At 44.8% G+C, this 26,217-nt stretch overlaps 1 protein-coding gene across 2 annotated transcripts; it reads left to right on the forward strand.

The window, feature by feature from the left end:
- The first annotated feature begins 3,727 nt into the window (after positions 1 to 3,727).
- Positions 3,728 to 23,132, forward strand: Pwp1 (PWP1 homolog, endonuclein). Of its 2 annotated transcripts, XM_028883647.2 has the most exons (15): positions 3,728 to 3,905; positions 5,891 to 5,949; positions 6,056 to 6,243; positions 7,881 to 7,966; positions 8,065 to 8,161; positions 11,349 to 11,459; positions 12,258 to 12,388; positions 12,857 to 12,918; positions 15,428 to 15,524; positions 16,291 to 16,352; positions 18,368 to 18,479; positions 21,219 to 21,309; positions 21,403 to 21,524; positions 22,036 to 22,141; positions 22,797 to 23,132. In XM_028883647.2, the coding sequence occupies exons 1-15, from the start codon at positions 3,834 to 3,836 to the stop codon at positions 22,904 to 22,906; spliced, it is 1,506 nt and encodes a 501-aa protein (XP_028739480.1). In that variant the 5' UTR covers positions 3,728 to 3,833; the 3' UTR covers positions 22,907 to 23,132. The 2 variants fall into 2 exon arrangements, with proteins under 2 accessions (XP_028739480.1, XP_037052797.1); XM_037196902.1 differs by lacking the exons at positions 3,728 to 3,905; positions 5,891 to 5,949; positions 6,056 to 6,243 and adding an exon at positions 7,485 to 7,491.
- The last annotated feature ends 3,085 nt before the right edge of the window (positions 23,133 to 26,217 follow it).

Here is a 26,217-nt window from a genome sequence, read left to right on the forward strand (position 1 = left end):
GGAACCATGCTGGCATGCTGGGCAGATGCAGCAACGAGCTGGCGGGCTGGTGGGCTGGCGGGCGACCCTCACCATGCAGGCATGGCAGCGTGGTGGTGGTGGTGGCAGACCCAGATGCTGCATCCGTGTGGAAATGGTTTATTATAATAGAGAGACAAGACAAAGGTAAGAAAGAGGGAGAGAAGAGAGAGAAAGAGAGAGGAAAAGAGAGAAAGGGGTGGAGGGTGCACACCTCGTGGGAGGAAAGGTGGGAGAGAGAGAGGAAGGGCAGGGCTTTTCCTTACAATGAGGTTTTAACAGCTACTTATTGTCTCTAGCAGTTCGTAACTGGTAGCCATTATTATTCCTTCAACTTTTATCAGCTAATATTGCAGGGTAAGCTAGAGGAGCAAGAAACAGCCTGGCTGAATGGGAAAGAAGGGTCATAGACTCACTTCCTTCCCAGGCGTCTTAGGGTTTTATTGCTGTGAAGAGACACCATGACCACAGCAACTCTTATAAAGCAAGACACTTAATTGGGGCTGGCTTACAGTTCAGAGGTTTAGTCCATTGTCATCATGGTGGGGGAAGCCTGGCGGCTGCATGCAGGCAGACTTGGTGCTGGAGAGGTACCTGAGAGTTCTACATCTGGATCCCAAGGCAGTAAGAAGTGAAAGCAACACTGACCCCAGCATGAGCTTCTGAAAGCGCAAAGCCCATCCATAGACACACCTCCTCCAGCAAGGCCACACCTCCTCCAACAAGGCCACACCTCCTCCAGCAAGGCCACACCTACTCCAACAAGGCCACACCTCCTCCAGCAAGGCCACACCTCCTCCAGCAAGGCCACACCTCTTAACAGTGCCACTCCCTGAGCCTATGGGGACCATTTTCATTCAAACCGCCACACCAGCATTCAAGGCCAGCTATTAATGCTTAACAGTCCAATAGCAAAGGGCCCTGAGCTAGAGGGTGCAACAGGAGCTGGCATGGGCCTGGGTTCAATCCATAGGGACCCTTAACTCCAAGAATGGCCAATGTGCTACCAATATGCCTCTGGCAAAGAGGGTTTTCTGGGTGAAATAAGCTCACCAGTTCTCATGAACAAAACTTAGAAACAGCTGCTTAAGCTCAGTCTGTCAGTTCTTGTTAAAAAAAAAAAAAAAAAAAAAAACAGTAACGCCAGCTGTAGTTGGCTTTTCATTTTTCAGGCAAATTCACAACTTGGGCTGAAATGGCACACTGCTGGAAATAAGTCAAGAAAAGGAGGGTAGTTTGTGTAGGCCCAAAATAGCTGTCTAGCTAGCTTACCTTCTATTCTTTAATTTGTTCATTCGTTTGACAAAAATTAAAATATTTATCAAGTGCTTGCCTCGCATCGGCACTATGTTGGGCACAAAACGGACCTGAGCCGCAGCTAACTAACAGAGCAACTGCCACAGGAAACCCCAAAATCAAATACTCAAACATATGCCAGATGAACCCATTTAGCCAACCTTAGCTAAGCATTTACAAGTCACTCCTACTAAGTTGTCAGTTCATAGAGGAAGTGTAGGTCTTGGTAGTTCTTGTCTAGTGTGCACGAGGCCCTGGGTTCAACCCCAGCACAGTAAAAAGAAAGATGTCAACTCATGTGTGCTAGTCTAAACACAGGGTTTCTCACCTGTTTATTATTGCTGAATTTGTAATTAAAAACATAAATTGTGTCCTATTTTAAAAACGGCGGGACGGCCTTGGCAGGTGGAGCCAAGGGCACGGTGGAGTCACTCACATCATACAGACAGCGCTCAAGTAGAGGATTTTATTAGGGGGAAGGGAAAGAAGAGAGCAGAGAAGAGAAGAGAAAGAAGAGAAAAAGAGATGGGAAAGGAGGGAGAGCGGACGTGCAGACTCAATCGTGTGCAGACAGAGAGAAAGCCGCCCTTTATGAGAGGATGCAGCATGAGCGCAGGAAGACCACGCAGCAATGAGCGCAAGACATGATGCTGAGCAGCAGGCAAGGCGCCGCCTGTGCACCGGCCAGGTCCTCAAGGGGCAGGTTTGAGTGCTAACAAATTGCACACTCAAAATGGATTAAGATAATAAGATTACGAGATAATAAAAATGATGGAGTTGGGGATGTGGCTCCAAAAGAGATTACATATGCATATGTATATGGCATATGCAAATTTTCACGGTAAGATGACCATTTTAATGTGGGGCACTTAAAATTGTATCTTCAACTCAATAAGCACAACGTGTTTGCTACAATTAATAACTGTGATAATTCATGGATGCTGTTTTGGGGAGAGTAGGGTGTGCTGGCTAGTTTGATGTCAACTTGACAGAAGCAAGGGTCATCTGAGAGGAGACACCCGACTGAGAAATGCCTCCATAAGACCAGCCTGTAGGCAAGCCTGTAGCGTTTTTTCTAATTGGTGATTGATGTGGAAGGGCCCAGCTCACTGTGGTTGGTCCTGGGTTTTTCTAAGAAAGCTGACTGAGCAAGCCATGAAAATGCAAGCCAGTAAGTAGCACTCCTCTAGGACTTCTGCTTCAATTTCTGACTCCAGGTTCCTGCCCTATTTGCGTTCCTGCCTTGGCACCTACTGTGATAAACAGTGATATGGAAGGGTAAGTAAAGTAAACCTTCCCCTCCCTAGTTGCTTTGGTCATGGTGTTTCATCACAACAATAACAACAACAACAACAAAATAAGACAGAGGACTTGGGGGCATTTTTAGCCAAGTCTTGCTTCATAGCTGCTTCACAGTCCTGGCTGGCCTCCAACTGGTGGCTGTTAGGTCTCAAATCCGGGACAAACAACCAAGGTGCTTATTAGCATATCAAGCAGACTCTGGCTTCCAGTCTCCCTCAGTCCCACCTAATACTGGGTCCTCCTAGCTGGCATACCCTACCCCTTACCCTGAACTCTCCAGCCCAAGGGCTGAACTGATCTTTCGCCAGCGGCTCTTACATATATCATCCAGCCATTTTGGCTACATAACCCCTTTGCCTTTTACTTCTTGGCTAGTCTCTTGGCCTGGCCACGTTCACTCTGGACTCTCCCAGATGTCTCTGCCTGTATTCTCTGTATATGTATAATTAAAAACCTCAATCCCTTTAGAAGCAGCCATGTCCTCCTTTTATTTCTTATTTTCATTCAGTGGCAACCATGCTGGCATTAAAGACACACACCACCATGCCGGTTCAGGTGCTAAATGTTTTACTATGAGAAATTAGCCGTCAGTAATGAAACTAACTGCTGGGCGAGTCGACTCAATGAATGCCTGTAAGTTTAGCATTCAGGAGGCTAAGGCAAGAGGGCCCAGAGTTCTAGGTCAGCCTGGGCTACATACTGAGAACCTCTTCAAAAACTGCAGGCGGTGGGGCGAGGACGAGGATGTAGTTTGTGGCAGAGAGCTTATGTAGCATGCCTGGGGTCCTGGGTTTAACCCCATACTGTAGGGGGTTAAAAAGCAAAGAAAACATAAGGGCGGAACCTCCTTGAAAAATTAAACTCATTTTATCGAAAGCTTAAACTAAACATTCCACAGACGTCCCCGTTTGTCATCTCTAAGTCCATGGAACGACAATCAAAGCCGAGTGGTGGGGTAGGGTGGTGCGTCTGGCCCTTACAATTCCAAAGATCTTTGTCTCCATGACGACGTGTTCACCCGAGCACCCAGAAAACCGTCTTCCTCATCTGCGTACGGCCCCGCCCCCTGCCCGCAAATTCCCCGCCCCTTTCCCTGCGGCGCCTGCGAGTGACGCCACGCGGGCGCCCGCGCCTGCGCGCTGCCCCTCCCGCGGAGCTCAGCCTAGTCTCTCCCGGCGACCCGGTGGCCGGCCTCAGACGCGTTGTCGCCGAGGATCATGAACCGCAGCCGCCAAGTGACCTGCGTGGCCTGGGTCCGCCGCGGCGTGGCCAAAGAGACGCCGGACAAGGTGAGGCCTGTGCATGGGGAGGCGCCTGGGGGACGCTCACGGGGTCGGCCCCGCGTGGGGACCCAGGCGCCCGGCCTGAGCCGCGCGGCGGCGACCTGCCTGAGTCGGCCGGACTGTAGCCACTTGAAGTGATGAGCAGGGACTGCGCCTCTTCCCTGCCCGGAGCCGGAAGCCCGGCCCCACCCCCAAATTCGCGAGCACGTGGACTGTAGGCACCGGAAGGGGGCGGGGTGCTTGCTGTTTAGGAATTTCTTAGGGTGATCCGGGTTGGAACGTTTTGGGTCAGGGAGGACAAGGTGTCAGTGTGATACATTAAGAAAGAAGTACAAAAGCTGGAGGCTGTAGGGAAGGAGGCGGTTACTCGGGGTTTGTTCGTCGTACTAAGTGCTTTCTGCAAGCCAGGTGGTGCTCAGGGTTCCGGGATGTGTTTGAGTGAAATAGGGCAGAGGTCTTTTCTGCACTTGGCTTTCCACTGTGTTGGATGTCAGAGGGTGTCTGGGTGATAACTCCCCGTGTGATAAGCATGGGAGTGGCCTGGATATGAATTTACAGCGGTCGAGGGATGGAAACACTCCCTATAGGTGTAAATTGCACTAGAGTGCAGACAGTGTTTAGTCACTGTTTTCTTTGGTGTTTTGCCTACAGCAGGCAATCAATGCATAGAATAGAGACAAGAAATCACCTCATTCGCATTTGTCCAAAAGGAAACGGCTTTCCTTTTTAAAGGGACATACAGCTTTTGAAGTATTTGAAGGGGAGTCCTAAAAATCCCTAGTTCTCATTCTCCACCCCCAAGCAGTACAAAACCTTTTTGTGTGTATGCCCAGGTTCTTGTGTTTCTGTGTGTGCTGTCTGACTGAACCCAGAGCTAGCCAACTGAGATAGACTGGCTGGCCAACACGCACCAGAAATCCCCCCGTCACTAAGCCCCAGTGCTGAGATTACAGGTGTGCTTGTCACTGCACCTAGTTTGAAGTGAGTTCTGGGATGGAACTTAGGTCCTTAAACTTGCTCAACAAACACTTTGCTGACTGAGCTCCTGCCTCCCCAGTGTTTTCTAACCTTTGATTTCTGGAGCTGTCTCAGCCAAGGTAGAATGTCATTCTCGGGAGGATTCTTGTAATACAAGGTTTTTATTTTTGTTTTGGAAACCAGGGCTAATTTTGTAGCCCACTGTGGCCTCAGACGTATGGCAGTCCTCCTGCTTCAGCTTCCTAAATACTAGAGTTATAGGTATGAGCCACTGAAGAACTGGAGAGTCTTTAGTAGAAACGGAGCAATTGATTCACCTTTGGTCGTGGAGCATTGCCATTATGGCCAGCGTCACACTGTGGACCTAAGTATACAATTCCAAGCCATTGTTGGCCTTTACAAGCTTAATTTAGTAGTGTTAGGTGTTTTAAAGGCACTGAATCGTTGTTTGGGTAAGGAATGGCAGTTTTGAAGAGAGTGGCCTCAGTTTTGAACTCTGTGAGAACAAAAGATGCCCAGATAGGAAATCTTACTGGAAGCTGGGAAAATTGAGCAGGAACTCAAGATTAGAGATGGGGGACTTTGGAGGGTATAATCGGTTACAAGAAAGAATTGATTTGCATTTGGCAGTGATGATGGGGGAAAAGCAGAGGACCACTGTTACATTGTTTGTTAATGGATGACCACTGACAAGACAGGGAGGTGCCCTTGGAGTTTGAGATAGTTGGAAGAAAAGTAGGCTACCACAGATGCATTTTACAAAAGTTAGCCTCTTCGAATATTGAGGAAGGTAGAGCAGAGTGAGCATGACTTCTGGACAGTATTAGGTGGGAGGGGCCTTAATCATAAGGACCTGTACAAGCTCCATCTACTTAAATTTAGAGCCTTGATCAATGTGCAGGATTTTCTTGATGGCTCTTAAAAGTTAGAGTTTACAGTTGTTTGAAGATTTCGTTCGAAGGCTTCTAATGATTTCCAAAATATGTTCTAATGAAGTGTTTGCTCCCTTGTAGGTAGAGCTAAGTAAAGAGGAAGTAAAGCGCCTCATCGCTGAAGCAAAGGAAAAATTACAGTGAGTTTCCAAGTGCTGCTGCCTGTAGTCAAATCCAGGTTAGTGTGTCAGATGCTTGTTGTTGGGTGGTGCCCCCTGGGTGACTTCCCTTTTTGTTTTCACTCAGAGAAGAAGGTGGCAGTGAGGAAGAGGAGTCGGGGAGTCCTTCAGAAGACGGCATTAGGAGTGCCCGTACCCACCAGGCACGGCCTAGGGAGCCCCTGGAGGATGGCGACCCACAGGATGACCGTACACTAGATGATGATGAGCTGGCTGAGTATGACTTGGACAATTATGACGAAGAGGACAACCCAGGTGAGAAGTGGCTCATCTCTCGTGGGTCTGCTCATAGCGTTCTAGATCCTGCTGTTTGCATCCCAAAGCTTTAGTCTGTTTTGTTGTCCCTGGGGTCAGAGCAGATAATTTGCCTCAAGATTTGGACTTGTTTCCTGACCTAGTCTAGAAGGAAGCTCTAAACCACTGATCTAAGGTGTAAAGTTGAGATCTAAAGAGACCATCTTTTTACTGCACATGTCGGGGTGATCCTCTGTAACTGACTGAGTTCTCTGCGGCTACAGCGCTATTGTTGGAGATGAGGAGGAGAAGAAGGTGTAGCAGAGGCTATTGGAGATGCAGTGGGAAGCCTGGGGGAAACTGAGCCTGAGACCACTGGCAAAGGAAGTATAAGATAAATGGAAACCACTGGCACTGGCCTTCTGGTGTGGTCCCGGGACCCTGTGGGTGTACTTCGTGGCCTTCTGGTGTGGTCCCGGGGACATTAACCTGAGTCTTGAGGGTGAGAAGTAGACGGCACCTCCATCACCCTGAGTGGGTCAGTAAGTCTGTAGTGGGTAAATCCCAACTACTCTGCATCTCTGGGACCTAGTAGAATTCTCTCAGAATCAGCAACTCCCAACTTATAAAATTGGAGAACAAATGACCTGATACACACAACATCAGCTTGGTATGAAGTTTGTCTGCAGCACAGTGAACTCACTGCCATGCTCTGTCCCAGGATTTCTAGTGAGGGAATGTGCTCTGTTCATTATGTAGTGGAGAATATATAAGTACCAAAGATGGTGCTTCTTTATTCACTATGTCCTCTGTCTTGATATTTCTGTGTCTTTTGCTTGTTGGAACTGCTGTGATCCTCTTCCTTGGGAGGTCTTAACTTTGCCGTAGCCCCCCAAGTGATGAGGGAATGCAATACTGTGGACAGAGTGCTGTGCGGTTTCTTTTCATAGCAGCTTGAATTTGACTTGCCTTCCACATCAGCCCTCCACCACCCGGAAATGATGCCATCATATTATAGATCCAGCAGGGGTTAATCCGTTTTTAGGTCAGAACTGTGAAGATTTAATCACTCCCTAGAAGCTTGTCAGCTGGCAACCCACTCCCTAACACAAGGGCCTTCAAGGACACCTCCTGTCCAGACCATCACGGTCACTGTGGGTCTGCTCAGTGCCGCCCTCGCAAAGGTGGAGTGAAGGCTCCTCCATTTCCGGAGCCGTGAAGCACGGGAGCGTCAGTGGAGAGCACTGCCTGCAGCGCAGCCTGGCGACGGTGAGCCTGCCGCCTGCCGTCTGGGTTCCCACACACCAGCCCCTGTCTGGGTGGTGGATTTCAGCATCTCCAGGACTCTTTCTTTCTGGACCCTTAAATCTGCCCCTTTAGCACCTTGAATTTTAATTGTGTGGAACAAGCTAGAGGATCTGAACAGAGCTGGAATATTTTCCAAAAGGGTTAAATTCTTGAGTTAATCTTTCTCTGGAAGATTGTGCCTTCTATGAGGGAATGCATTCCAGGTGTCAAATAGAAATGACTTTGAAATTTGTACAGTTTCTTTCCCCAAATATGATACAGTTAAGGATAAAATAAATAGACCCAAGTCCAGAACTAGATGTCTTGGGGAAAAGGTTTTGTCAAGATGATCTTAATTTTTCTTATTACAGATGCCGAGACTATTGGTGAATCTCTGTTGGGTCTTACGGTCTATGGCAGTAATGATCAAGATCCATATGTCACCCTGAAAGATACGGTAAATGTTTAGCCACATCAGTTTTCAGATTGGTCCTAGGTGTTGAAAACCTTATTGAATCTCTGTCTCTAGCCAGTGACTGTTTCCTGCCCACTTAGGAACAATATGAGCATGAAGATTTCCTGATTAAGCCCACTGACAACTTCATCATCTGTGGCCGTGCTGAACAGGAGCAATGCAATTTAGAGGTTCATGGTGAGTAAAGGAAATGCCCCACCGAAAAGCTTTCCATGCGATGTGAAAATATTGCAGTGGCCACTACTATGCAACTGTAGAGGCCAGGTCCTGCTGCACCTCTTTTGAGTTGTGACACAGATCGGTTCTACACCACACATCCTGTGCAGGTTATCCTAGGCATGTGTAGTCTGAAATGTCTGTTTCTTTTAATGTTTATAGAAGTAGGTCCTTTGGGGAAGAGGTTTTTGTTTTTATTTCTTTCATTATTTATTTGTGTATGTCCCCATGTTTTCCTTCTTTCTGTCCTTCCTCTGAGCACTTGCCTCGTGAGCAGCCCACTTGCCTGAATATAAGTATGTGTACCATGTACATGTGCCAAGGAAACCAGAAGAGAATGTCAGATCCCTGGAACTGGAGTTACAGACGGTTGTGAGCAACTCTAGAGTGCTGGGAATTAGACCCAGGTCCTCTGCAAGACAACAAGTGATCTTGTTCTGCGTTTTTTAAAAAGCTGTTTGTAATAGTTTCCTTTACAGAATATGCTATTTTCTTCCTAATTCAACACAGAGCTACCTTTTTTTTTGAGATTTATTTTATTTATTATGTGTATGAATGTGTCTGCCTACATGTATGTATGTGTACCAGGTGTGTGCAGTGTCCACAGAAGCCAGAAGAGGCATCCGTTCCCCTGGAACTGGAGTTCTTACAAATGGTTGTAGCCACCACGTAGGTGCTGGGAACAGAATCTGGGCCCTTGAGAGGACCAACAAGTGCTGTCCTAACCACTTAGCCATCTCTCTAGTCCCCACCACCATGCTCTTTGTGACCAAAGCATCTTGGTTACTTTTGTCAGTTTAGAAAATACCTGCACCTAAGCCAGAGGGGAGGCTCTAAAGGAATCTGCCTCGAAAACTTTAGGTCAGATTTTTTTTCCAGTGCTGGGGATGACTCATGACTCCATACCAGACAGGCACACAGCTCCATCACCACCCCATAGCAGATCTTTTTATTAACATTAAATAACTTGCAGGACTTTGGTATTTTTAGTGTGAAGTATGTTTTATATACTAAAAATATATCTCCAGGTGTGTGGGGTGCTTTGTCCCCATGTTTTCCTTCTTTCTGTCCTTCCTCTGAGCACTTGCCTCGTGAGCAGTCCACTTGCCCTGACACCTGCTTCCCTCAGTCCGTCTTCTGCCTGTCCGCCTAGAAACTGAAGCTGGAGGTGGCTCAGCTGAGACATGGCAGAGTGAAAAGAGCAAACCCTTCAGGCTTGGTGCTCACTGGCCCCTTCTGGTGGCGTCCTGAGTTACATTAGTTTTTGTGTGTTAGTTTTGGGTTGTCTTGTTTTCCCCGGTGCTTGGTGGCAAACCTGGGGGTCTTGGATTGGCGTGCTAAGCAAAGCTCACTAATGTACTGAGCTTCCCGGCCCCACTTCTGCCCTCTTGGTTCACTCCCTCCTTTACTTATGGAACTCAGGCTCTCAGGGCAGACGGCAGAGAACTTGTACTCGCCGAGCCATGTTGCTGCACTCAGCGTGTGCGTGCGTGTGGGTGCGTGTGGGCGTGCGTGCATCAGTCAGAGGACAACTTGAAGGAATTGCTTCTTTCCTTCCCCCTGGTGGTTGAATTTAGACTTGGAGGCACATACCTAGGAAGCAATCTTGCCAGCACTCTTAACTTGGATTTCTGTGCCTCCTACAGACCTTCCAGGCTGTCTATAGCAGTGGATCTCAGCCTTCCCAATGCTGTGACCCTTTAATATGGTCCCTCATGTTGTGGTGACCCCCAACCATAAAATTATTTGTTGCTACTTCATAACTTCAATTTTGCTCCTGTTATGCATCATAATGTAAATATCTGTGTTTTCCAGTGGTCTTAGGTAACCCCTGTGAAAAGGTCATTTGACACCCCCACAATGGGAGTCACTACCCACAGGTTGAGAACCAGTGGTCTGTAGGAAGCCATTTTATTCCACAGATCATTGTGTTCTGTCAGTACTGAAATTTTTCTAAAATAAGGTTTTCAATAGCATATATAATGTGAAGTTGTTCTAACTCCTGTTTTTAAACTGTAGATGTGTTAACTGAACAACATAGGTTAATTTCTCTTTAAGACCAATTGTAGGTGGGAGTGGTAGTGTAGGCCTGTAATCCAGCATTTAGGAGTCCGAGACTAGAGAAGCCATGTAAGCCCAGCCAATTAGCAAAATTCTGTCTCAAACGAAAACTATCATTTAAAAATAAAATGTATTGGCTTTTATGCATGCACATCTGAGACCATTGTATCCTCACCAGTTTAATTTACAGTGTACGCCGAGCACGGTGGCAGCTAATGTTTTTGCAGGACGGTGCCTTCTCAGCAGGGGCTAATGTGGTAGAACTTGACGTGAAATTTCCCAATCCTAGAATCTGTTCCATAACCAGAGATCTGAGATTTTTTTTTTTTTTTTTTTTTTTTTTTTTTTTCCGAGACAGGGTTTCTCTGTGTAGCTTTGCGCCTTTCCTGGAACTCACTTGGTAGCCCAGGCTGGCCTCGAACTCACAGAGATCCACCTGGCTCTGCCTCCCGAGTGCTGGGATTAAAGGTGTGCGCCACCACCACCCGGCGAGATCTGAGAATTTAAATAAAGAGCCTTAGCTTATTTTCTCACTTCTTCCTCAATAAAGAGCTGTTAAGGAGACAAGGGCGAGTAGAACTTAGCTGATTGGGCTCTCTGTCATCACACCATTGTGTACTTTTTGGTGACGTGATTTTGCTCCTCACCTTTGTGTGAATGTTAAAGAGTGAGTTGCCATATTTGACAGGCTGCGGGTCTACATTGTTAGTCTTCGTACACTATTGAAATAATTTTTGGTAGGAGTTTAAATTTCTAAATAAAATTATTTTTCTCCAAGGTTTTTTTGTTTGTTTGTTCTTTCAGACATAAAGTCAGCTAGAGCTTTAGCAGATGTCAGTCCTCCTCATGGAGTGATTTTTGTAAAGAGGAAGTAGATGGCAGAATCATTTATCTGGCTGGCAGTGTTCATGGAAAATGCCAGGAGATGAGAATAATTAGACTGGATGGACAGACTTCCTGTGGCAGTAGTGACCATGACGCTTCCTTCCAGCAGCATCTCCTGTCTTAATAGGACAGTGTTCTTGTGAGGCGGGAGTAATTTCTGAAGTCTTCTATTCCTTAAAGTCTCTCTCCCCAATCCTTTCAGTGTACAATCAAGAAGAGGAGTCTTTCTACGTACACCATGACATTCTCCTGTCCGCATACCCTCTGAGTGTGGAATGGCTGAATTTTGATCCTAGCCCAGATGCTTCCTCTGGTAATTGGGAAACTTGTTTGTTCTGCGTGGGTCAGAGGTGTTGCTGATAGTTTGTGAAGTGGTACTTCATCATTCCTAGTGAAATGTCATCAGTGGTTTGGGATCTGTGTGCCTCCAGAGTTTAGATAAGCTGCTACACTGTGGGCTGAAAGGTGCTATCTGAAAGCTTTTTGACTGTAGAACTATTGGATTTCGTGAAAGCGCAGTGTAAAGTGGTATCATGTTACCAGCTGGAATTTAGGGACATAACCTGTCTCAGAAAACACTCAAATGAGCCAGGTATGGAATGGTAGTGGGGCTGGGACCAGCCTGGATTGTAAAGTGAGACTTGGTCTCAAAAGCAGATAGAAGAAAAGCAGATAGAAGTGAACAAGGACTCCTGCCCGAGGAAGCTGCTGCTCGGTGGCTCCCTCGGCCGTCTCTGCACACCTTCCTGCCCTGTCGATGCTTCTCAGGAGAGTCAGCACTGCCATACTGATGACTGTATCGTACTGCAAGGCTGACTGGTGCCCAGTCTCCCTTGACCCTCACCCCTGCAGCAGTCCCTGGAGGAAAGGGCAAGGGTTGTTGCTTAACTGCAGTAAATTTCGTGACTTAGGTCGAAGGATTGAGCCTTCATGTCTAGAATTACAGCTCTCAAATGAGCAGTTCAGCAGTGGCCTGGGAGTTGTTAGAACTGCAGGAGTCCGAATTGAAGCAGTGGGTTTGAGAAGCACTGCTCAAGTGCCCCGTGTGATGGGCCAGACTGGCAGATTTGGTGCCCGCTGTGTCAGCCAAGTGCATCGTTTGTTTCCGTAGGAAATTACATTGCAGTGGGAAACATGACCCCTGTTATCGAGGTGTGGGACCTGGATATAGTGGACTCTCTAGAGCCAGTCTTCACATTGGGGAGTAAGCTTTCAAAGAAGAAGAAGAAGAAAGGGAAGAAGGTAAGGAGGAGCAGACAGTAACAGAGAAATAGGCCGAGTCGCTGGAGAGGGGACATAAGAACATATATTTTTGGCAATCAATTTTGGTAGAGCAAGACAGGAAGTTACAAGTTAGCATAATTTCTAATTTCAGAAAGCCCATATATTTTCTGGTTGCATGAAACTTGTTGGCATGTAATATCACAAACAGGTGATGTGGGTAATGTGCCTTCATGTAGAGTAGCTGTTCTACCAAATGCTAGTTTTGAACTTAGTTTCTATTTGGCAGCTTTTGTGGTGAGTTCCAACTATCTATATTAATTGTAGTTTTTAAAATAGGTTTAGAGAGAGGTGAAAGGCAGTGTTGATAGATTTTGAATTGCTGTAGTTTCTTTCTTAAAAGAATATTTACCATGATAACGCTAATAGAAAGGAAGTTTGTGATGGGTGACATTTAATACAAAAAAATAATTAAAATAATTATTACAGAGTTCCTCAGCAGAAGGACATTCTGATGCTGTCCTTGACCTTTCCTGGAATAAGACAATCAGGTAAAAGGATGGGATTCATATGATGCAGATTGTTCTAGTTCATGCCTGCGCTGTACTGTCTCCTGCGCTGGGCCTCTGCCCATCCTCCTCCTCCTCTCCTGAGTCTGCACCGCCCCGGGGCAGCAGCTGTGCTGGTCAGCTGTAGCCCTCATCCCATCAGACTTCGCCAAAGGTGCCCTTTACAGACCTGGGAACCAGCCAGGTGATGCCAACACGTGCCTTTAATCCCAGCACGTGGGAGGCCAAGGCAGGAAGATCTGTGAGTTCGAGGCCAGCTTGGTCTACAAAGAATTCCAGAACAGCCAGGACTACACAGAGAAACCCTGTCTCAAAAAAAAAGAAAACAAAACATAACCTGGGGACCATGTCCCATCCTCCCCATCACTGGGAGATGTGTACTGCAGTACCAGTGATGCCACAGGATACTGTTGCTTCTCATCAAACTTTATTTCATTTTCTCACATCACCCACTTACTCACCTTAAGTTAGGGTCAGAGATTTACAGCATAACATCATCTCTTGACCCCTTTCTAAGTTCAGTGAGTCAGTACATTCATACTGTGCAAATGCCACCACCATCCATCTTCAGATCTTTTCTGTCTTCCAGACTGAAACTGGACCTTATAAATACCCAAACTCTGCCTCTCCCTCCCCCACACCCTCCACCACTGCTCCCCCAGCCCTGGCAACCACCATTCCACTTCCTGTCAAAAGTATTGAGAATTAAAGGCATGTACCACTCCACCTGGCATGGTTTTTATGGTATAGTCTCACTATGTTGCCCAAGTTCTCTCAGATCCTGCACTAAGCAGTATTCCTGCCTCGGCTCCCAGTCTGCTGGAACTATAATAGGTGCGTTCTCGGTGACTGGGGAGACGTGGAGCTCTCCGTGCTCCCAGTCTGCTGGAACTATAATAGGTGCATTCTCAGTGACTGGGGAGACGTGGAGCTCTCCGTGCTCCCAGTCTGCTGGAACTATAATAGGTGCGTTCTCGGTGACTGGAGAGACGTGGAGCTCTCTGTGCTTACTGACCACTGTGTACACCTTCTTCGTGGAAAATGTCTCTTTCATTTGAATTGTAAAAGTCTCTTACATATTCTGAAGTAATACCTAGCTAGAAGTGAGTTTCCAGATATCTCCCTTGTGAAATCATTTTACTGTGGAAGGTGTCCAGTTTATTCTTGTCGATCATACATTTTCTGTTGCATCCAAGAAACTTTGCTAACTCGGGGTCATCAAAATTTGTATGAAAGTGTCCTGAGATTTTATAGTGTTAGCTCCTATACTGAAGCCTGCCATCTGTTTTGAGGGGTATGGGTGCTAAGGTGGGGGCCGGACTTTTTCACAAGGATATTCCATTGTCCTTGAATCATTTGTTGGAAATACGGTCAACACTGTCATTCCCCAAACTTGAACATTTAATTGTCTTGGCACTTTTAAAAATCAAAAATATCAGTCACTGAGGAATGCAAATTAAACCAGCCACTGCTAAGCGGGCAGCAGGCATCTAGTTGTAGCTACCTGGGAGCCTGAGGCAGGAATACTGCTTAGTGCAGGATCTGAGAGAACTTGGGCAACATAGAGCAAATCTTAAAAAAACAAAACAGTGGGCGATGGTGGCTCACACCTTTAATTCCAGCACCTGGGAAGCAGAGGCAGGTGGATCTCTGTGAGTTCCAGGACAGCCAGGGCTACATAGAGAAACCTTGTCTCGGAAAAAGAAAGAAAGAAAGGGGGGAAAAACCAAAACCAAACACACAACAGCGGGAGGAGTGGCTCGGTGGTGAGAGCGCTCACTGCTCTACAGAGGACCCGGGTTTGGTCCTGACACCCACATCCAGTGCCTCACAGCAAGTGTGTTTTCTGAAATTTACTTCTGTATGGTCAGTCTGTAGGTCTGTCCATTTGTGATAATCTTAACTTTTCCATTCATTTTAAAATTGAGAAATATGTGCTTCCCAGTTTTGTTTGTGGGTCCCTTGTACAGGCTAGAAGTTTCAGAATCGGCTTGCCACTTAAGCTTTGGAGCAGAGTGGGTTGAATCTCTCAGTGTGTGGGTGGACCTGTAATCAGCCTGTAGCTCAGCCTATAGGTGCTGTTTCCATCTCAACAGTATTACATCTTCCGGTACAAGTGGAGAAGGGTCTTTTCACTTTGACGTTTTTTCACTTATTTTGATAATCTTTTCTAGTTTTCAGGATGTAATTCTTAAGCTTTGTTTTCTAAATTCCTAATATTTTACTGCTTTGATTATAAGTGAACTCCTTATATATGTATTGCTTTGTGTTTTTTTTTTTTTTTTTTTGGTTTTTCGAGACAGGGTTTCTCTGTGTAGCTTTGCGCCTTTCCTGGAACTCACTTGGTAGCCCAGGCTGGCCTCGAACTCACAGAGATCCGCCTGCCTCTGCCTCCCGAGTGCTGGGATTAAAGGCATGCGCCACCACCGCCCGGCAATATTGCTTTGTTTTTAAAAATGATTTCTCTAATTTGTTTCTTCCCTTTTCTCAGAAACGTTCTGGCCAGTGCGTCAGCAGACAGCACCGTCATTCTCTGGGATATGTCTGTGGGGAAGCCAGCAGCCAGGCTGACTGCACACACAGACAAGGTACGGGGACTTAGTGAAGGAAGGCTTCTGAACAACCTGGCGGCTCATTGGCTAAAACAATCTGGACATTTGCATATGGCTTTGTGATTTACAAAGTGCTTTCACCAGTTATACCACTGAGGTTCAGAGAGCCCTGTGTGACAGATATAATCCTCTAATCTACAGAATAGTGACCCTATGACATGGTCACAGAGGTCCCTGGGGTTAAGGGAGTATGGTTGTCAGTTACAGCAGTAATAAAGAAAGGTTATAGCAGATGGGTAGCTACAAAACTCTGCTCAGGGTGCTGATGTACTATAAACAGTTGGACTTTGAGGCCTGTGCATTTGCCCAATCCATTCTACTTTTCTCCCCGTTCTTCTGAGGGATGTAAGGAATCCATCACAGGGTTTGAGGAGTGCTGTTATTCCTGTAAGTGCTAGCTTTTATTTGAGAACATGGTTTCCCTTTTTGAATATTTAATAGCTGGTTTCTTGACCAGGCATGGTGGCTCATACCTTTAATCCTAGCAGTCAGGTAGCAGAGGCAGGTGAAACTCTTGAGTTCAAGGCCATGAGGCCAGTCTAATCTAGCAAGTTTCAGACCAGCCAGGCCTACATAGTGAGACCCTTCCTAAAAAACAAAACAACAACAAAACCCCCTGCAGATTGCACAGTACTGGGATTTCAAAGAGGAATGCATAGAAACACTGCTGAGTGTCTCACCACGGAGTAGCACTGTTACTCAAAGTGGGTAAAGACGATCTCTTCATCCTTCTTCCCTCTAGGTCCAGACTCTGCAGTTTCATCCATTTGAAGCACAAACTCTGATTTCCGGGTCATACGATAAGTAAGAAAGCATTTCTCTTTCTGCTCTTGCATTATGCTTAAACTAATCTAAAAGTACTTGTGTGTGTTTGGGGTGGGGGGTGGGGAGCTCAGAAGTTGTTCCCAATATGCACAAGACCTTCTGTCTGCACCAACTCCAAGACAAGACAGGTGCCATCTGATGCTTAGGTTGTACGATTGCGGTAGCTACATGCATAGTGCTATTTTTTCAATCCCGATCCTTCCAAAGAGAAATGTGGTTTTGTCATAATAATCTAACTTCTCTGGTTTTCAAAGGATGTAGGAGTAAGCCATTTTTGTGATAAAAGCAATCCTAAACTTGGTGACTTAAGACAAACATTTCTCAATTATGCCATTTGAGATTCTGCCCATGTAGGCTGAGTTCAGCTGGTAAATGCTCACAATGGCTTGGTTAGGCTAAACAGAGACACTTGATTCTCCAAAGGCAGAAATACCAAGGCCTTTGGAGATTTGGTTCGGAACTAGATCACTTCCTGCCATGAAACATGGTACATGGAGTGGGAGATGTGCTCTTCCATGGGGAGCATTCACACATCACATGGCAGAGGAGAAAGGCATCTAATTGGAATGTAGTTGGAGCTGCCATCAACTGCAGGAGCCCTGTCACGTGCTCTCCTTTTTACAGGTGGCATCTGTGGGAGGGACAGCCAATGGAATCAAACCAGTTAGCAGTCTTTGTTTTGACTCCATCCTTTACAAGAGTTTGTTTCCAGTTTTCCTAAGATGGGATGCTAGGCTATTCTGTGTTGCAGAGGTCAGTCAAAGAAAGGGGGTCACTCCAGAATGTAATTTTAGGCTCTCTGGCAACAGGGAGGAAAAGTTTCTATGAGCTGAACATCAAACAGCCGTGCAAAGGCTGATGGTCACACAAAAGTTGTTTTTTTGTGTAAAACAAGTTCGGGTGCCAATGCCCCTGATGTAACCTGTTTTCTGAAGGAAAGCATCACTTCCCTGGAACTTTAGTTTTTATTGTGTACTGTTTTCAGTACCCCATAATTCAAGATGCTCCGGGTGTGCCAGGATCATCTTGTGACTAGAGTCATGCAAAGGTTGTGAAGCTCCTTCACAAAAAACAAAAACAGCAGAAAACCATCAGTTTCCACAATGATTTCTTCAAGGTCTAAGTACTTCTAGGAAACAACTATTCATTCTGGTGTTTACCCTAGTACCCTGCAATGGTTCTACTAGATTTCTACTACAGTGTGATTTGTGAAAAATCAGACTGTATCCCTAAGTTCCTCAGTACAGAACCTGGCTAGATAAGAGCTGTGGTTAGGTCCTGAATTGCATGGCTCTGAGCCCTACCTAGGAAAAGGAACTAAGAATTGCCCAGGACTTTGGGACTAGGACTCATCTGTAAGTAAAGATTTTTGACCAGCAGAAGTCAGGCTCCAGTTAGAGCCACAGTGCCTTCAAGTGACAAAACCTGAATCCACCAGTGAAATTCAACTCTTGGGGCTGAAGACATGGCTCAGTGGTTAAGAACATATTTTGTTCCTTCAGAGGATCCTGTTTGAGTTCCCAGCACCCACACAACAGCTCACAACCATCTCTAACTCCAGTTCCAGTTATCTGATGCCCTCTTTGGCCCTCTTTGGCCTCCAGGGACACCCCCCCCCCAGTGCATATACATTCATGTAGGCAAAACACTCACATACATAAATAAATCTAAGATAGAAAATGAAGAGTCTGGTGGGCTAGAGAGATGTTCTAGTCATTAGGAGAACTTGTTCCTCTTGCAGAAAACCTAAGTTCATTCCTAGCACCTACATCAGATGGCTCACAGCTGCCTGTAATTCTAGCTCCAAGGGATTAGATGTCTTCTGAACGACATGGGCACCCACACACACAATAAATGTAATATTTCTTTTTTTTTTTTAAGTTTAGAATTTTAAAATGGGCTTTAAATAATTGAATTCTGAATCACAATGTTGTTGCTCTGTTATCATTTCACTAAAATATATTTAACCCTAACATGGCCTGCAATATGTGCAGGTCAGTGGCTCTGTATGATTGCCGAAATCCAAACCAGAACCATCGCCTGTGGCGGTTCAGTGGGCAGATTGAGAGAGTGACCTGGAACCACTTCTCACCCTGTCATTTTTTGGTAAGAATATGCACGTTGCTTCTTCAGGTTTTTTTTTTTTTTTTTTTTTTTTGGTTTTTTCGAGACAGGTTTTCTCTGTGTAGCTTTGCACCTTTCCTCACTTGGTAGCCCAGGCTGGAACTCACTTGGTAGCCCAGGCTGGCCTCGAACTCACAGAGATCCGCCTGGCTCTGCCTCCCGAGTGCTGGGATTAAAGGCGTGCGCCACCACCGCCCGGCGCTGCTTCAGGTTTTTAAAACTTACTTTCTGAGATTTTCAGAAAAGCATTTCTCTGTTTAGAAGTACAAAGCTTCTAGGTCTTAGAATTGAAAACAATGTTTTTTAACAATGCAAAGGCTTACCTACAAAAATATTAGAAAATTAATCATCATAATATTCTGTTTCAAGATTTTCAGATAGGATCTGTGTAGCCTAGGCTGGCCTTGAACTTGCAAATCCTCCTGCTTCTACCTACTTCTGGTGCTTTTCAATGGAAAAAACATCAGAAGATACTCTTACTTAAATCCTTATGTGTAAATGGAACTCTAGAGATGATTAATAGCATTACTTACCAAATGGAAAGAAATAGACTTTCTAAAGATTCCACTAACATCGACCAAAGAAAAAGAAAAGTCCTAGTCTTGCAGCATAGGAGTATGTTCTGAGAGAGAATACTGTTCAAAGAGGGGAGGCATTTGCCTTTTAATTAGCATACAGATTAACAGGTTCCTTTGTAGCATTTCCTTTTTGTTTGTTTTTGTTTGGTTGGTTGGTTTGGGGGTTTGAGACAAGGTTTCTCTGTGTAGCCCTGGCTGTCTTGGAACTATCTCCGTAGACCAGACTGGCCTCAAGCTCAGAGATTGCCTGCCTCTGCCTCCTAAGTGCTGGGATTAAAGGTGTGCACTACCACCACCCGGCTGCTTTATGGCATTTTCCTTTAGGCTTCATTTTGGTGGACCCTCCGTTCCCCACCATGCCCCATCCTTGTTTTTCCTAGTGCACCCTTTTGTCCTCAGTATTCCTCACTCTGTATTTCCCTTTTTGTCTTAATTATTTCATGTGTTCCGTTGTCTCACTTAAAAAAAAAAAAAAAAAACTGGTTCTACTTGTTTTTCATTTGCAAACTTAAAGTTTATGTGTATATGTGTTCGTTCACTGGCCTCTGGTATAGCCTTCATGAAAACCCGGGAAAGCGGAAGTCACAGTAATGTTAAATGCCCACGTTCCTAAGAAAATACAACTTATACACACATGTATTTTAAGCAAGGTGTACCTTGCAGTATATTTAGACAACAGTAGTACGCAATCACGTTTATGGGAAAATAATGAAATTTAATCTAAATGCTTTTAAGTATTCTTAGAGCTGTACAACATAAAACTATTTTCCTAATTTATAACCACCTCAAATCAAAAAAATTGAAAAGTTGGTCAGTAAATAGGATTGCCATTTCCAAGTGCATTTAGCCCTTCCCTTCCACTCTGGGACAGTGTGACTGTGTATCTCAGGCTAGCCTCAAAGGCGTGATTCTCCTGCCTCAGCCTCCTGAGAGCTTATAGCAGTGTATCACAGCTTCTTTATGTACAAATTGTAAAATGTTCCAGTCCCAGCTAATTAGGAAACGGAGCAAGAAAAGAACACTTTTCAGTTTTAGGACAACTTTTTAAGAAATTAAGCTTTCAAACAGTGTTTCTGAGAAGGTCATTTGTTGCCATAAGATCATTTTATGGTTATTCTAAACATTTGAGTGTAGTTTTTCTCAAGGAAAGAGAACTTTATCAGTTGCAGGAGGGACTGCTCAACGCTGACGCAGTAGGGAACAAAAGTGTGCCGTTACAGGGCCTCCTAGAGTACAGCTAAATAGTTCCAAACAGCATCTCCGCCCCCTCCGACTCTGAAGGCTCCCACTGTAGGAACCGGACTGAAAATCACTGGCACAACACGTGCAAGAATTGGTGCTGTTAGGACCTTCAGTAGAGATGCTTAGTCATTTCATCCTGGGGTACAGGAGATTAATGCATCACAATTACGTTCACCCCTGAATCCAGCTTTTGCATAAAGGATTTTGAAGGCTTCTTTCTGGTTTGTATTTTTTTTTCCATTTCATTATGAGTGTTTTGCCTCTGTGTATGTGTAAGTGTACCATGTGTATGCAGTGTCCATGGAGGCCAGAAGATGGTATCAGATCCCCAGAGCTACAGTAGAGATAGTTGAGCCACCATGTGAGTGCTGGGAACCGAGGCCAGGTCCAGTCTTGGTTTTTGACCCTACAGCTAGCATTCAAAGCCTCGGTTCCCACCCCATCCTGTGGTGTTGCCCTATGCTTCCTTTGCTCCCCAGTTCTTGAGAGCCTCGTAGCTTATTTCCATGGAAGTCCACTGCCGTGACAGTGTTGAGACGTGATGGGATCACATCATCTTCTAAGTTCCTTATTGGCTCCCGACATCCTTCTTTCCTCCTCTGCCTCCCATTCTGTGTGCTCCTCGGCTCACACCTGCAGCCGCCATGTTCAGCAAGCCTCTGTGCCAGCCCGCCCCACCCCAGGTGTTCCTCCTGCCCTGTGCAGTGACTGCCACTTCTGTGTCCCCATGTCTCTAACCCTGCTCTCTCCTGCTTCATAAACAAAAAGTAAGTTCTTGTGTCTGTTGTTCATGTTTAGTAAAGTCTACAGATAAATAGGTTTTTACTGTAATTTACATACTTCTCCATTGCCAGATTTTATTGTCATATAACTTGATCTTGTCCATCTTTTTACTCTGCAGGCCAGTACAGATGACGGCTTTGTGTATAATCTGGATGCACGTTCAGATAAGCCAATTTTTACACTTAATGCACACAACGATGAAATCTCTGGTGAGCAAGAATGATGTTTTTTTCAAATGCATTGTTATGACAAAATAAATCTAAATTTCAGGCAGTAGCTCCTGAACTAATCTTATCTTCCAGGTCTTGATCTGAGCAGTCAGATCAAGGGCTGCCTCGTGACTGCTTCAGCAGACAAATATGTGAAGATCTGGGACATCCTAGGAGACAGGCCAAGTCTCATTCATTCTAGAGACATGAAAATGGTGAGCATCTCCCTGATTCTTTCATTGTGTTTCTGATGTATTTTGATGTCTTTTCCTGGCAATCACTGCAGTCAAGGATGTGTTGAAGTTAATTTTGAGCTAGTCAAGTTTGGTGGGAGTTTCTAACTTAGAGAATTTTAAAGAATTCAGTTACTATCTAACTCCTTTCTGGTTCACAAGCTTAATAGTCTTGACAGGATCAAGAAGAATGGGAAAAGGACATAGAGAAGTGGCCATAGCTTATCTGTCTCAGGAAATCTTAGAACTTGGAGCACTTGAGCTATTGGTGGCTCTTTATTTACTACATTGAAGTTGATTTCATATATATATCTAAGCAAAACATTTAGAGTAAGCATTCTTTAACAGATGGGGAGTACTTAGTGTGTGGGGGCACTGGGTTCCATGTGTAACATTGGCAGTAGAGTAGAGTATCACGGCAGTTCAAAACCATGTGTATATTCACTTAGTTCTCTGGAAGGAAGTCACTGACTTTCTGTTCTTCTCTCCCCAGGGAGTTCTCTTTTGTTCTTCATGTTGTCCTGATTTGCCATTTGTTTATGCCTTTGGAGGTCAGAAAGAAGGGCTTCGAGTTTGGGACATAAGCACTGTCTCTTCAGGTGAGAACCTTCAAGCTCCTGCTCTTTCTGGGCAGGAATTTAATGCGCTATGTGGATGGCAAAGGCATGTCCAGTGTGCATCCTGTAGTGCTGACTTCAGAAAGTTTGTCTTCATACTTGAAGTGGGAAGGCTTCCTGGGAAAACTTTAAGGAAATGTAGCAGTCTCCAGGAAGACTTCCCCTTCCCTGGTGCCAGGGTGCACAAATGTGCTCATTTCCCAGCTGCTCACAAGATAAGGCCTCCCCTCAGAAGAGTAGTGAACGACTTACTGTCTTAAGGTTGCCTACTGTGTTTTACAGACAGTATGCCCTCACTAGATTCTCCCTCCCATGGTAAGGATTCTAAGATCTGTCTGGGTTGCTGATTTGAATTTATAGATGTGAAGTATGTATAGATTACATGTGCGGTCAGTACAGAGGAAAAAAGTCTGTAGCAGAGTCCTGTTCCAAGGCAGAGTTAGAAATCTCTAGAACAAGCCCGAGAAGTATAAAACGATAATTAAGAAGAGTAACTCATTTGGTACATTAATTGGTCAGGTTTCCAAGCTGGTTACTTTCTCACATAGTATTAAATGTTTTCTAAGTTTTCACCTCACAGCAGAACCTTACTGTGTTATGCTCTCGTCTTACGTCCTTATCTCATGGTTCCTTTTAGTGAACGAAGCATTTGGAAGACGGGAGAGACTAGTTATTGGCAGCTCAAAAGGCTTGTCTGTCGGTGGGCCTTGCGGAAGTGGGAGCCCACAGACACCAATGGAGTCCTGACAGAAATCAGTCTCCTGGGATGCTTACAATGAACTCGGGGTTTCGAGAAGCTGGCCTAAAAATGTCCCATGTGTACCTGCAGCCACAACAATGGAAACAATTCAGTTCCTGTTGCCATTCCTCTGCAGCTTTGGTGGCAGTCCATCCACGGCCTTTGTGTCTGCCTTCAACTGGGTGTTGTACAGGTCTTGCATTTCTTAAAAATAAAAGTTTTTTAAAAATGGTTCCTTAAGCGTTCCATCTGACCTAGAACTTTAGGTTTATAAAATGTGAGTGACTGAAGAGTTTTGGAGATTGGGTATGGCTGTTAGCCAGGCTGGTGTGGTGGCTCATGCTTGTCCCAGCACTGGGGAGGAAAGAGGGGGGAAGACTTCTAGGGCTCCATGGCCAGCCAGCTGGTCTGCTCAGGGATCCACTTGTCTCCATCTTCCCAGGCTGGATTACCAACATGCATGGTAGGTTCTAGAACTGAATTCAGGCCCCTGTGCTTGTAAAGCAAGTGTTTTACTGACTGAGCAGTTTTCCCTAGCACATTTTGTTTTTAAAATGTGATTGCTAAAGGTACTTTCACCTTCTGCATATTAATCATACTTTTGACAACACTGTTAAAATGCTTTTGGTTATGAACTTATATTTTTTCAGGAATGTTTTCTTTGTCCCAATATTTAAAAACTATTTTGTGGGAGTCAGTTCATACTAATTTTCTATGATCAAGACATTTTACTAAATGGACAACAAACTGTCAGAGTACTACTAAATAAGTTCTGGTTCCAGTAAATTCTCCCTCTAGTTACTTCATAACCTCTAGCCTCTTTTCAAATGAACTTGAACTTATGCTCATAAAGTACCTTGGACTTACAAAGGTATAAATTTAAGAATTGTACATTGTTCCATTTATCTCAACCTCATAGGACAACTTTCCACTTATTCTTTCAGTGAATGTCCATTCTCCTTTCAAACTTCACCAGTTGCTAAACTGATTTCTAAGTTTTATGATGTTAATACTTTAAATGACTAGGAAATCCTCTTATTTTGGAGTACAGTAAACATTCTATTTGTCATTAAGATTCACCTCACTCGTGCTTCATTCGGTATTTTCAGAATGCCAGACATTGCTCAGTCTCATGAGAATTTGTGTGATCATTGTAAGAATGAGAATAGAACCAAGTCAGATGTGTTGCCCACACGACTGCTGTGTGGCAGACGATGGGGAAAGCGCAAGGATGCAGAACTAGGTCTGACCGAGTCCAATGCTGCCTCTTAAAAACCACCCTCACTCCTGTCAGGCTTTGGTAAGCACCTACAAGCTGTTACTGTGAAGATAAAGTGTAGTAGAGCATAACATTTTCCCTTCTTAGTACTTGCTTTGGCTTTGAGCTTGAAATTTGATTTCCTACTTCAAGATGCTGTCCTGTTTTTCACACGACTTGATTTTCAGACCCGATCTGTTCATTGTCAAAGTCCAGTTGTCTTTACTGAGCCAGGCTTACCATGCACTTTACTCCTTATCTCTTCTCGGATAGGACCTTTTCACTCCTGCCCCTGGACTTGATACCACATGCCTGCAGTAGCATGCAGCAAAATAGTATGCAGTCAATGACTACGGCCCCATTGACTATAAAGGGGTTGGGAAATCTCTGATGGGCAAGTTACAGTGTAGATATCCTAACATTCTAGCAAAAGCATTGCTCAGTTGAGTGGGATGCTGGTATAAACCCACTGCCCCTGATGTTAAAGTGCAGCATGTATGACAATAGTGTGTAAGACTTGGTAACTTACTACTGTAAACCATCCAGCCAAGCTATACCACAGCCTTCCACCTCAAGTGTTTTATTTTTTACACTGAGGCCACATGAATGATAGTCTATGTCATCCGGGTTTGTGTAAATATACCCTGTGCTACTGCAGAGCAATCAGTTGCCTAGTTACATGCTAAACAGACCTTTCCTTAATCTATAAGCAACATGATCATAATATGCAGGACTCCTACATAACTGTAACCTGATTCAGAATCACCTGGGGAGCTTAATAGGCTAGCTGGACTCCTGGGGCTTCATAGTCCTTAGCAATCTGAATGTGAAGCCAGATCTTGGAGGTCCTGGAAGATACTGTATATGAACAGGCCATAACTGTTTGGTAATTAATTTGTTCTCATTCTTCCTACAATGCCAAACTGCTGGCTCTTTACATGGTTTCTTCTTTGTTCTGTGTTTTGGGTGTTTTGTTTTGTGTGTGTGTGTGTGTTTTTTTTTTTTTTTTTTTTTTTTTTTTTTTGGTTTTTCGAGACAGGGTTTCTCTGTGTAGCTTTGCGCCTTTCCTGGAGCTCACTTGGTAGCCCAGGCTGGCCTCGAACTCACAGAGATCCGCCTGGCTCTGCCTCCCGAGTGCTGGGATTAAAGGCGTGCGCCACCAACGCCCGGCCTTGTTTTGTGTTTTATATTTTGATTTAAAACAGGGTCTTGTAGTCCAGGCTGCCTTGAGCTTGTAGCAATCCTCCTATCTTAGCCTCCTAAATGCTAAAATTACTAGCTTGTACCACCACGATGCCTTACATGGAGAGGGGGGGGGGACGCCTGTCCTTGTCTGAGGTCTATGGCCTAAGACCCTTCAAGTACACATACATATGAAAGAAAAACTAAGGAACAACAAATCTATCATAGCGGTGCCATCCACCCACTTAGGTAATAACTTCACTGCTGGTAATAGAAGCCACCACATTAGAAGAAGCCTTTCACATTGCTCACAACTGATAGCTATTCTGGAAGCTACTCTTCCACACTGCTTGGATATATGGTTAAGATAGTTGGCAGAACACTGGCTAAGTGAAGGAACTCTCTTCTTGCCTTATAGGCATCCACAATGCTCCTCCTGAATAAGTCCTTGCTAAAACTTAGCTATTCTTAAAAGGACACCAGACACTGCATTGAGGCCCAACTGGAGAAACTCATTTTAACTTCAACTAAATGTCCAAATATTACATTCTGAAATACTGGAGGTTCAGAGTTTAACACAAATAGGGAAGACAGTTATATCCATATAGACACTGGCTGTATGTGTACAGAGAGGTCTTCCTTCAGGAGGCAGGTTGATGGGATAATGTAAGATCACGTAATTTATGGACTAAAAGCAGCTGGCCTACCTATATTTCTCAGTAAATAAAAAGAACCAGTAAAAGAACACTTAGTGCACATTTTGTACACAGGTCACCAGTCTAAAAATAAGATCCAGACTATGACATCATGCTGTCTCTAATGTCACTCTGAACCTTAGAAACACAGAAAAGTATGAGTAACTCACTTTTTAAGGAACCA

The sequence above is a fragment of the Peromyscus leucopus genome, chromosome 18 (assembly GCF_004664715.2).
Source record: "Peromyscus leucopus breed LL Stock chromosome 18, UCI_PerLeu_2.1, whole genome shotgun sequence".
Lineage (NCBI taxonomy): Eukaryota > Metazoa > Chordata > Mammalia > Rodentia > Cricetidae > Peromyscus > Peromyscus leucopus.

Coding starts and splice junctions, on each gene's coding strand:
- Pwp1 (XM_028883647.2), top strand. CDS start 3,834: ATGAACCGCAGCCGCCAAGTGACCTGCGTGGCCTGGGTCCGCCGCGGC. Junction 8,162..11,348: donor ATGCAATTTAGAGGTTCATG/GTGAGTAAAGGA, acceptor CAATCCTTTCAG/TGTACAATCAAGAAGAGGAG. Junction 16,353..18,367: donor ATTTCCGGGTCATACGATAA/GTAAGAAAGCAT, acceptor CAATATGTGCAG/GTCAGTGGCTCTGTATGATT.